This window comes from Leptonotus elevatus, chromosome 11 (assembly GCF_054856555.1).
Source record: "Leptonotus elevatus isolate MCC_2025b chromosome 11, RoL_Lele_1.0, whole genome shotgun sequence".
NCBI lineage: Eukaryota > Metazoa > Chordata > Actinopteri > Syngnathiformes > Syngnathidae > Leptonotus > Leptonotus elevatus.
The window spans coordinates 14,022,699-14,034,455 of record NC_141249.1 but is presented as its reverse complement, the minus strand read 5'-3'; the positions used below and the strand labels follow the sequence as shown (position 1 = coordinate 14,034,455).

At 38.5% G+C, this 11,757-nt stretch overlaps 1 protein-coding gene across 1 annotated transcript; it reads left to right on the top strand.

The window, feature by feature from the left end:
• The first annotated feature begins 728 nt into the window (after nucleotides 1-728).
• Nucleotides 729-8,018, top strand: LOC147165949 (mitochondrial coenzyme A transporter SLC25A42-like). Its single transcript, XM_086090107.1, has 8 exons — nucleotides 729-1,025; nucleotides 1,285-1,439; nucleotides 4,195-4,306; nucleotides 4,513-4,538; nucleotides 5,730-5,896; nucleotides 5,984-6,100; nucleotides 6,190-6,341; nucleotides 6,443-8,018. The coding sequence occupies exons 2-8, from the start codon at nucleotides 1,353-1,355 to the stop codon at nucleotides 6,766-6,768; spliced, it is 987 nt and encodes a 328-aa protein (XP_085946233.1). The 5' UTR covers nucleotides 729-1,025; nucleotides 1,285-1,352; the 3' UTR covers nucleotides 6,769-8,018.
• Nucleotides 8,019-11,757: the final 3,739 nt, after the last annotated feature.

Here is an 11,757-nt window from a genome sequence, read left to right as displayed (position 1 = left end):
CACCATTAATTTGACCTATAATCTGTCCACCTATTGGAATCATGGCTAAGAAATTCAACATCGGTTTCATCGGACCAGAAGAAACTCTCCCAAACATGTGGGAAAATGTGATATGGTCCCATGAAACCAAGGTTAAAGTTTTTGGCCATATATATATATATATATATAGGGTGTGTAGATTGTTTACAGTATATTCACTCTAGTTGGATTAGCAGCACAGTGGATTACTGATTAGCATGTCTACTCAACTCTGGACTTCCTGTGTGGAGTTTGCGAGTTCTCTCCATGTGTTTGTGTGGGGTTTCTCCAGGGAGAACATGCAAACTCCTCACAGGAAGCAGTCAAACACAGAATTTAACGGTCTACTGAATTCTATTTAATTTTACCTTCCCAATTAAATTTACTGGCAACAATATATTCTAGACAATTTCTGAAAATGTGCCCCCACGTGAATTGTTTGTGTGTGCAAACCTATGGATAAAGGAATGAATAAAACTATCTACGACACACATTTAATAAATCAAATTATTTTAAAAATGGATTATGTTCATGTCCAAAATCTCTCATTCGCGTTTTGGCCTGTTAAAATTACCGCTGACATGTTTCCCATGTAACAGGCTGAACATTTAAGGGACAAACGGAGGGAGAACCTGGCAACACAAGATTGCGGATAGTGTCGCGACAGTTCACCCGCGACCCACTTTGCTTGTGGGCGTTGTAGTCCAAATAGTGTGCAGTGTCGTCCCACTTTCTTGAGGACGCGGATTGTGTCAGTCCAACCCAAATAATCTGGTGCGCAGCAGCAGAAGCTCAACGCAGATGCATTTCCTCGCGTGAATCGTCTATAAATAGGAACTGGGCAATTTGACACCTGCCTTTCACAATCATTTCCCTGAGGAAAGGACGAGGGGGAAACAACACGAAAAGGCTTGGGCTTGAGTTGCGCGTGGAGCGGACCAGCCTTCAGAGAGAAAACAAGCCGTCCATGCAGGAATGTTGACATAAGACATCGGAAGCCTCTTAAGGTAAAGTACAAAATATAGCGTTTAATCCAAATTCAGCATGAATTGCTTAGCTAGTTTTTAGGTCGGAGGTATGATCAAAATGACACATTTGTTGTTTGTCATTGAACTGCCCCCCCCCCCCCCCTTGTTTACGTCTCACGTTGTGTACAGTAATTGCACGGGCACGCGCACAACGGCTGGTGATGAATTGAAAAAGGGAAACAAAAAAGGGAACAAAGCTGTGCTGCAGGATGTTCCTAAACATCGCTTATTTTTGCAGAGATCCATCCGCCCTGTTTCCGAATCATGTGTGTGCGTGAGGGTCACTACCACCAGTGAGGGTCCCTCATGGCCCACCGAATGCACGACCACCAAAGTCGCCTACCAGTGGCCCAGGCCGCGGTTCTGACTCTGCCTCCCTCCAGCCAAGCAAAGGTGTGTCTCCTTTAAAAACTCACGCTTAGATGTTACATAAGAGTTGTTTGAATCAAGGGATTGCTATTGCATATTTGTTCACATTGTTTGTCTACGTCACTGAAAGCCATTGATTTTTTGTTTTGTTTTGATATCCTTGATATTAAGATAAAGGCCCATTCACTAGTATATTGTGAAAATTCAGCTGACTAACAAGTAGTTTCCCACCCACCACCATTTCTTGTGCCACTTTTGGCCTACTAGTACGCAATTAAACCTCACACGTAAAATAACTATGCTGTCTTTTTGTCTTTAGTCTTATTCTTAAATGTTCTGCCGCTGTATGAAATTTATGCATACTAGTCGGACAACTACATGCTAGTAGTGAGGCAAAATTGTGCACTTGTTGACATCTGTGCGCTACTAGTGCAGCTAGTGAAGTCCTAGATGTTGATTAGTACCATTTTTAATATCACTAGTAAAACACAGTTGTCATCTAGTGTGCAGTTTTTCCTCACTAATAACAATTGGTTGTGCAATAAGTAGGGGTAGACGAGTATGGGGAAAAAAAAAGTGTACCTACGAGTATACAAAATTTGAGGACAACTAGCGTACTAGCTTTAGGTGCACTAGTAGAAAGACTAGGTTGCACTAGTAAAATGAGTTCTAAGATTTTTTTCCCTCTTTTGCCTTTTTACTAATGACATTTCTGTACATGACAATTTTGGCGCAGTAATGGGACAAATAATGATACTAGTGAGGCAAAACTGTGTAGTAGTTGACAATATTGTGTGTAAACAGCTTTCTATTGGCAAGAAGCTTACCCAGTTCACTATTCCTGCGAGAGCATTTCATCCAGCACGTCATTCACATGAAAAAAAACAAATAAAACCTCGGAGTAGCTCTGTCCAACCACATTTAATCAGCATCTGATCATAATACATGCTAAACATCATATATTTTTTCCATGAAAACCGACTTAAGTGGTCCCTGGTAGAGGTTTTAAAGTAATACAACATGTGCCCCCTGCTCCACTCAGTGTTGTTTTTGTGACACTGCCAGTAAAAGCGTGCCGCAGTACAGTAGGTAGTCTTGACTCTGCTGGCGTTCATGGCTGTAAATAGAAAGAACATACAAGCCGGCGTAAAACTGGGTCAGATTACCGGGCCTCTTTATATTTACAAGCATTTTTTCCCCTCCCTATTGGAAGCGGTACAGATTGAATACATTAGTTCTAGTGTAACTGTCACAGTTATAAAACCTTTGTTGACAGTACAGGCTCTGTTTGAAGTTACATTTGAACTTTCTTTACTGTCATAGTCATACATTAAAACACGTTGTGTCAGCTGTGTAATTAACTAATTCACTGCCATTGACGGCTATAGATGTCAAAAATTCATTTGAACTATTTCTATTAGTTATATAAAATATATAAAATTTGTGATTAATTGTGAGTTAACTAGTGAAGTCATGCAATTAATTCCGCAAAAAAAATTAATCACCTGACGCACCAATTTTTTAAGAATTGTTCCTTTTTTCAAAAAAATTAATAATTGTAATTATTTTTTTTTACATTTTTAATAATCTTTTTTAAATAAAAGATTATTAAAAATTGGATCGTCGGGTGATTAATTTTTTTATCTTAATTCATTGCATGACTTCACTAGTTAACTCACGATTAATCACAAATTTTTATATCTGTTCTAATACAATAAAAAAAATCTAGGTTTTCGGGGGGAAAATGGGGAAAAATTTTAAACTAATAAAAATAGTTAAAATGAATTTTTGACATCTATATTCGTCAGTGGCAGTGAATGAGTTAAAATGAAGTCAAGCAAAATTAGCTAGCACACTACTAGCATAGTAGGAAATTCTGCGCAAATATTTTTGGTTTTGGAGTGTGATGGGCGTCAAGGCAACTTTATTTATAAAGCTTGACAAGCTAGCTTAAGCCTAAATTAGCTTATATAGCATTGACACATTTAAGCTAGCACATTTACAACCCAAAGATTTAAACACATTTTAAAAGCAAATAAATAAAAAGTAGTCGTTTAAAAAATGCCTTTGATTGGGCAACAAAGCATACGGTAGTTTTTAACTTGGATTTAAAAGCATTTATACTTGGGGCGGGCTGCCTTCACTTCCGTTGCCTTTGAATCCTGGGCTCCACTAATGGACTCGAGTCAGCATGTGGGAGCCTTCTGTCCGGATAGCCAATTGTAACGTTCCTATAAACAATTTCAGCATCCAAAAAAAGCTACTGACCTCAATAAGCGTTGTGAAATTGTGCTGTTGTTGTTTTTCCCTGTGAGGACATTCTTATCACTTAAGAGTGGCTGTTTATTGGGCGCAGCTGCCCTTGAGGTGTGTGAAAAATAGGCACGTGCAAACATGTGCATGCACAGTTGCACACACGCGCCTGTATGTGACGTTTAAACCTCCATAGTTAAACACAATCTGTTGTGATGCATTATAAAGGAAAATTCCCTTCGTTGGCCTATTAGTATAGTTGCCTAAGTCATAAATATTTGAACGTTTTGGGCTAACAAAAAACATGAAAAATTCAACAAGCAAGAAGACTCCAATTGCCTTGATTCATTCCAATCTTTGAAGATTGCTATGACCCGGGTGACTGATAATTCTGATAATTTACACAGATATAAAGAAACAGCATCATGTTAGTAAGCACATTTCAAATACATGTAAGAATAAATTGTTTTCCGTTTTTTTTATTTGTGTAATAAAGAAAAACGATTTAAACACGTGTACCAAACAGGACCTGAGGCCCACCTGGACGGCGTTGGACTCGCTACTGTGTGGGGCGTTCGCCGGAGCCGTGGCCAAAACCGTCATTGCACCCCTGGATCGCACCAAGATCATCTTTCAAGGTAAGGGGCAGAAAACGAACATTCCCAAGATATGGGTGTCAAGGTTTTAAACATAAATCATTCATTTACATTTTGTTTTGTTTGCTCACGGCAGAATGTTAAGTGTCTGATGTAACAGTTAACTAACTGCTAATCCTCTTAGTAGATGTTTAGCCTACATAAGAAAGCGTTGGTTGTTCTAATCGTGTTGTTTTGCCATTCTTTAGTGTCTTCAAACAGATTTTCGGCTAAGGTGAGTTTCACTTAATATCTGCAAAAATCTCCATTGTTTGATGGGTTGAATTTTATTTTGACACACACATATACTGTCCTGTACAAAAACTATAGATAATGACAAAAAATAGCTTCATAACCTCCTAACTTTCTCCCCTTTACTTAAAGCAACAATATGTGGTACATTAGCCCTAAAAAAGTCAGCTTCCATATTTCATAGTGATTATACACTGGCTCGTAATTAGCAGTGACATTTCTATGATGGCCTCCAATCACCTTCGTCAGCAGTCTTTAATAATGGCGACGGGACATCGCTCGTGCTACGCTAACGCTAGTGTCGATGCTGATGTGAGTGATAAAAACTACAAGAACAAAAACATAATCAACAAATTAAAAAATTGTGTCTAACATGATAATTCCGTTCACTTTTCTTTTTAGCTGTAGAAATGACAAATATTTATATATATATATTTTTAGGATTTACATTTTTTTCAAATATATATATATATATATATTTTTTTTCTAGTGGAGTGGTAAAAAAAAAAGCCCAAAAACCTAAAAAATAAAATAAAATAGCTTTTTATTGTTTTGAGGATAGAATGAAAACTGTTTAAGCAAAAAATGGAAAACAAACAAAGTAGGTTTTCTTTAACTTTAAAATAAAATATTCCAAAAAAAAACTAATCAAAGTCATTTTGGTTGTTAAAAATAAGAAAAATCGTATTGAATTTTTTTTTGTTGCTCCTAGGCTGCAAAGAAAATGAGAAAAGTCGACCAAAACAAAACATTTCAGAAAAACTTCGAGACTTAATGTCTTTTAAAAAAAACAACATTTTCAGTCACTTGTAGAAAAATAATTTAACTAATTAAAAAGAACAACAAAAAACCGTCAACTTAAAAAAAAATTTTTTAAATAAAAATACTAATACGGGTAATAAAAATCAAACAGATGGTAAAATGTCCAAAAATAGTGCCATTAAAAATTAAATAAAAAGAAAGATACAAATTAGATGAAATATCACCAATTGCCTTTTTTTGAAATTTAAAAAAAACAAAAAAAATTCCCATTGTTTTAAAAATAAATAAATACATCATACTTCAGAACGAATACTACTGTGGTGGCACTTTGGAGCCATTCAAAATTATCTATTTAAACCTCACAATTGTAATGAGACATTTTGTTTTTGCTTCTTCTAATGCGTCCGTCCAGGAGGCGTTCAGGGTCATCTACTGCTCGTATGTAAAAGATGGGCTGCTCAGCCTGTGGAGGGGCAACTCGGCCACCATGGTGAGGGTCATGCCGTACGCCGCCATCCAGTTCTACTCCCACGAACAGTACAAAAAGGTGCTGGGGGGCCACTACGGCTTCCAGGGAAAGTAAGCATCACTCCATGATGTTTTATTTTGACAATATTTAGTTTGACATTTGTCGCTGCAACACTTTTTTTTTTTGCTTTGTTTCAGAGCTCTTCCGCCGTTCCCGCGATTCCTGGCGGGCTCGTTGGCGGGAACTACCGCCGCCATGCTGACATACCCGCTGGACATGGTGCGGGCCCGAATGGCGGTTACAGCCAAAGAAATGTAAGAAATGTGTTTTGCTACACGAGTTCTGACTTTGTTCTGTCAACTTTGAAGCCACTTGACTTTGTATCTAAACTTCATTTTGGCAGGTACAGCAACATCATGCACGTATTTGTGCGCATTTCCCAAGAGGAAGGCTTAAAAACCCTCTACAGAGGCTTTACCCCCACAATTCTGGGCGTCATCCCCTACGCCGGCATCACATTCTTCACATACGAGACCCTCAAGAAACTTCACACAGGTACCTGCAAAAATATCGGGAAGCCTGCTCCTTTTTACGGCTTCATTTCAGAAAGCTGTCAATTCACTCCTCTCACCATCTTTTATTTCTTCTACTTCTAGAAAAGACAAAACGAGCTCAGCCGTACGCCGTGGAGCGTTTGGCCTTCGGCGCGTGCGCGGGCCTGATCGGACAGTCGGCCTCGTACCCTCTGGACGTGGTCCGCCGGCGAATGCAGACGGCCGGCGTCACCGGCTCCGCCTGCAACACCATTTTGGGCACCATGCGTGAAATTGTGAGCCACGAGGGCGTCGTGCGCGGACTCTACAAAGGCCTGAGCATGAACTGGCTCAAGGGGCCCGTCGCCGTCGGCATCAGCTTAACCACCTTCGACATCACGCACAGCCTGCTCCTCAAAGTGCACCAGATGGGCTTCTTCACCCACTGACGAGCACGTTTGGACCAATGGAGCTCAGAAACAGACTTTAAAAAAAGTTACAAACGTGTGTTATGTGTTTGCACTATTATATGTTCTTTCAGGATAATATGAAAACTTTGCCTTGGTTAGCTTTGATTTTAAGACAAATGTACATGGGTTGTGACCATGATTTGTGCTAGGGCTGAACAATTTTGTGATCTAATTGTGGACCCCCCCCCCCTCCTTCACCCCCGCTGCATTACAATTGCCGGCGGTAAACACAAGAAATTAATCAGTATTACAATAAACAAAATCAGATTTATTATACATAAACGTTTTGGTTTTATAAATTAGTCTTATGCTTAAGTAAAGGCAATAATTCATGAATTTATATGAAAGAGTTTATTTATCTAATTCAGTTAGAGTTTTCAACGTGGGAAAAACTTGCAGTCTTTTAAGCGCTGACCGAGACAACTTCACAAAATTTCACCATGAATGTGACGGGGGAAAAAAAGTCTGAAAGTCATAAATCATCTTAAATCAACAATAATGCAAACAGATCTGTCTTTATCACTTAAAATTGTCATATTTCATGAAACAAGATGTAAACGTGAACACTTATTGAGCACTGACCTTTTCTAGACACTGTAACAAAATGAGCAGCCGCCCCCCCCCCCCCCTAAATTACAGCTTTTGCCATTTGAAAACTGCATTGTAGTACTTTGTGATATAATTTTAATTTGATTCATTGTTCAGCCCTAATTTTTACCTTGCCGTATGTTTTCATATGATGAATGTCCCATTCAAGCACTATCATGGTGATTAAGAGTGTTATAAGTAGAGATAAAAAACAAAACTTATTATCGCTGTCTAATCAAAAGTATGCATCTACATTTTGACTTTTTTTTTTTAATCTACAAGGTATCTGCAGATTCTCCTGTATTATATGTGACCACTAAAGTATTTTAAATAGCTTTGAATGTTGGATATAAGCATAAAGGCCTTCATTTTTGAAAGCCAACAGCATTTGTGTTTCGAATGTGAGATTGAGGCGGCTGGGACAGTAACTAAATCTGTATATAGATTTTTTTTTAAATAAAAAGTTATGTTTATTATAACTACATTTCATTTAAATGCTGTTTATTTTACAATTTAAAGTGAGAATCAATGATCATGTTATCAACGCACAGCAATGCCTAATTTGTCCACTTGAGGGGGCTCTGTTACAATTTACTGTACACGGTCTGAAAGTAGAATAAAATGTGAAGGTTGCGCAATCATGTCACGTTTAAGTTTATTTTATTTTTAATACATTTATTTATGTATTTATTTTACTGGTACCGTAGTCACAAAATAAATCTGTATGATTACACGTAATATTAAATATGAAAGTTAAGGAACCCCGTTTTACGACGGCCTTGACATACGGCATTCTAAAGTTACCAAAGGTGTGCACGTCGCCATGCGTTGTTGTTGTAGTTGATCTGCAAGTATTTTTTTATACTAATATGAACTATATACCATACTATTACTATACTATTACTGGGATAGCAGAGGTTAGTAATAGAGCATTTTCTGACCTATGTACACATTCTGGTCACAAATCCATCGTAAAGTGAGGACTCACCGACTCAACCGCTGTAAGGACAGAATACACTACTGCGTATAACTTTTTGTTCTTTTTTTTTAAATACAGAACTGGACATAAAATTATAATAATAGATGTTCTCCTGTAGGTGGCGGCAGATAAATTAAATCAGCGTGTCGTGGATGATTGTGGGGCTTCAGTCACCTCATTGCCTGAAATTGACCCTGAACTTTCATTTTATGACTTAAAAAAAAATTCTTGCCAACATTGATAAATCTATCTATCTATCTATCTATCTATCTATCTATCTATCTATCTATCTATCTATCTATCTATCTATCTATACGAAGCATTATTGTGCATTTGAATTGAAAATACAAATGCCAAATTCATCCTCTGAAATGAATACACTAATATCCTCCACTCTATTTTTCCTGCAGGGGCTGAGCAGTTGGAAAGGAAGGATAGATGGATGGATGGATGGATGGATGGATGGATTGAAGGGAGGTATCCTGTTCTGTCCTCCATCTCTCATCCCCCTTGCCTCTGACCTTGACTGAATTATGGGATGTCCTGCCAACCGATAGGGCGCATGGGCCTGGTATTGCAACAATCGAGACAATACCACAGGGTGGATGCTAGCGTGGTCACGGGGCGGGTGATTGAGCGAGAGAGGAGGAGGAGGGAGGGAAAGATGCTTCTTGAAGGCGCCGTTGCCATAGGTAACCTGGACCCGTGCCAAGAAGAAGGGGCGCCCGAGCATTTGCATGTATTCAAATGTGGCATGAATAATTCACTTTGGAGCCCTTCGCCCTTGCGAGGTGGACAATAGCTGTTCGCACATACTCGAAATAGAAGAGAAATGTGACGCGGAGGATAAAAGAATGCTGAAATGTGATTGGGATGCATGCAGCATCATATTTCACATCACATTTATACTGTCTAGCTCTGAATGACCTCCACCACAATGGGCGCTGCTTAGACGGGCTGCTGGGCTTCCAGAATGCCACCAAATTTCTACAGGGAGGACAACTCCGCACAAAAAGGCCGAAGCTGAGATTTGAACCTCACAACTAACTGTGAGGCAGAAGGGCCAACCACTAGGACAGCATGCTACCCAACCTTCCATTTTCAACAGTGCAAACAAAGGAAACTCGAAGAACCAACAACAAATTTGTGTGAATTTTCTCATTGGAAATAATGGAAATAGAATTAATCTGTTGCAAGTAATATTTTAAGATTTTTAAATGTCAAGTGTAAAATAAGACAACCAATGTAAATATTATAATCTTTTTTCTTCTTCTTTTTTTTGGCAAACCTAAAAAGAATTGTTCAATTTGACGATGTAAGTGAGCAAAAGTATTAGGACGTCACTTCATTGAAAATACATTTTTATAAATATAAAATATAAAAATATAAAGTATAATAATATAAAATATAATGTATTTATTTTTTTGTCATTTATAGCACTTTCTATTCTATTTCATAAACCATAATTAAAAAGAATGTAAATAAATGAAACCGTTTTTGCCACATTTTTACTTCAATTCAATGGCCTTTGTGCGTCTTGGCCACCTGGGGGCAGTATACAGCCACATGGATATATTGAGACGGTCTCAGCTCCTCGTCAATATTAGTCATTCTTTGCGGAGGATAAAGAACATGAGCCTGTAAGTATTGTTATATCACACCGCAACACGCGTATCTCAAGGCAGCATTGTCACTGCCCTGCAAGCATTTCAGATATTCCAAACATTTGAGAAGATTCTCTCGGTATGATGCAGTCGAGTTCGGGACGCTAACAGCCTGCGTAATAAACATGATTAACGTGCGGGCGAAGGCAGCTAGCGACGGCGGCGCTGATGTATTGGATGAGAGTGTAAATATTAAAGTATGAGCGTGTGTGTGCGTGCTCACACGCCGGGGGTGCCAACCAGCTCTGGACGGCGTCCAGTCGCAGTCACTTTGATGGGCGACTCAGGACTGGAGCCACTCTGCACCAGACAGCCGCCATAAATCCAGCGGGCATTCAAACACCTTGAGAGGCGTTCTATACAACATAAACTGTCCTGTAAAGGCCTTCCCTGTAAACACCACTTTATGGCTGGAAAAATATCTTAAAAACTCTACTTTAAAACCCTAACCCTTGTTTAAAATCTCTACTTTGAAATCATAGCCCGAGTGAAATCTCTAAATGTAGTTTAAAACCCTACTTTGAAATTTTCATCCTTGTTTAAAACCATACTTTGAAGTCATAACCCTAGTTCAAAACCCTAATTTGAGGCCCCGAGTCTTGTTTAAAATCCTACCTATAGTTTAAAAACCCTAGCTCTAATTTAAAAACTCTATAAAACCGTAGCTCTAATTTAAGACCCTACTTTGAAACCTTAGCTCTATTTTAAAATCCTAATTTGAAACCCTAATCCTAGCTTGAAACCCTACTTGTAAATCTGACCTAACCCTAGTTTGAAAGGCTACTTTGAATCCTAATCCTAGTTTAAAACATGAATTTAAAATTCTAACCCTAAACTCTAACTCTAGTTTAAAACTCTAATTTGAGACCCGAAACCTAGTTGAAAACCTTACGTTTAAACCCTAACTCTAATTTAAACCCCTTCTTTGAAACCTTAGTCCTAGTTTAAAACCTTAGCCCTAATTTGAAATCCTACTTTGAAACCCTAACCCTTGTTTAAAAATCTTTACTTTGAAATCATACCCCGAGTGAAATCTCTAAATGTAGTTTAAAACCCTACTTTGAAAATGTTATCCTTGTTTAAAACCATTCTTTGAAGTCATAACCCTAGTTTAACATCCTACCAATAGTTTAAAAACCCTAGCTCTCATTTAAAAACTCTATAAAACCGTAGCTCTAGTTTAAGACCCTCCTTTGAAACCTTAGCTCTATTTTAAAATCCTAATTTGAAAACCCTAACCCTCGTTTGAAGGGCTACTTTAAGTCCTAATCCTAGTTTAAAACATGAATTTAAAATTCCAACCCTAAATTCTAACTCTTTTAAAACCCTATAATTTGAGACCCGAAACCTACGTTTAAACCCTAACTCTAATTTAAAACCCTTCTTTGAAACCTTAGTCCTAGTTTAAAACTTGAGCCCTAATTTGAAACCCTACTTTGAAATCTGAGGTAACACAGTCTGACGGTTTCACCCATCATCCGTCACCATAACCACTGTGATAAATTGTGACCCTACTTTGAAACTCAAACCCTCGTTAGAAGACTAGGGGCTCAACGTATGCATGCTAAAGTGCTGCGGGGACATTCCCCTCTCTGTGTGCTATAGCTCAGTCTTGTTAATTTTACAAGATCCAGCACATATGGCCACTTATCGCTTGGCAGCGCTGTTAAAAGCTGCGGGGTCAGTGCATTACTGAGCCGCTTCCATTAGAGGGAGTGTGCACGCCGGCCTGGGCCG

Excerpts from the sequence above, each read along its gene's own strand:
- LOC147165949 (XM_086090107.1), top strand. The coding sequence starts at position 1,353 with ATGGCCCACCGAATGCACGACCACCAAAGTCGCCTACCAGTGGCCCAG. Across the intron at positions 4,307-4,512 it reads CACCAAGATCATCTTTCAAG|TGTCTTCAAACAGATTTTCG; the intron begins GTAAGGGGCAGA and ends GCCATTCTTTAG. Across the intron at positions 5,897-5,983 it reads CACTACGGCTTCCAGGGAAA|AGCTCTTCCGCCGTTCCCGC; the intron begins GTAAGCATCACT and ends GCTTTGTTTCAG.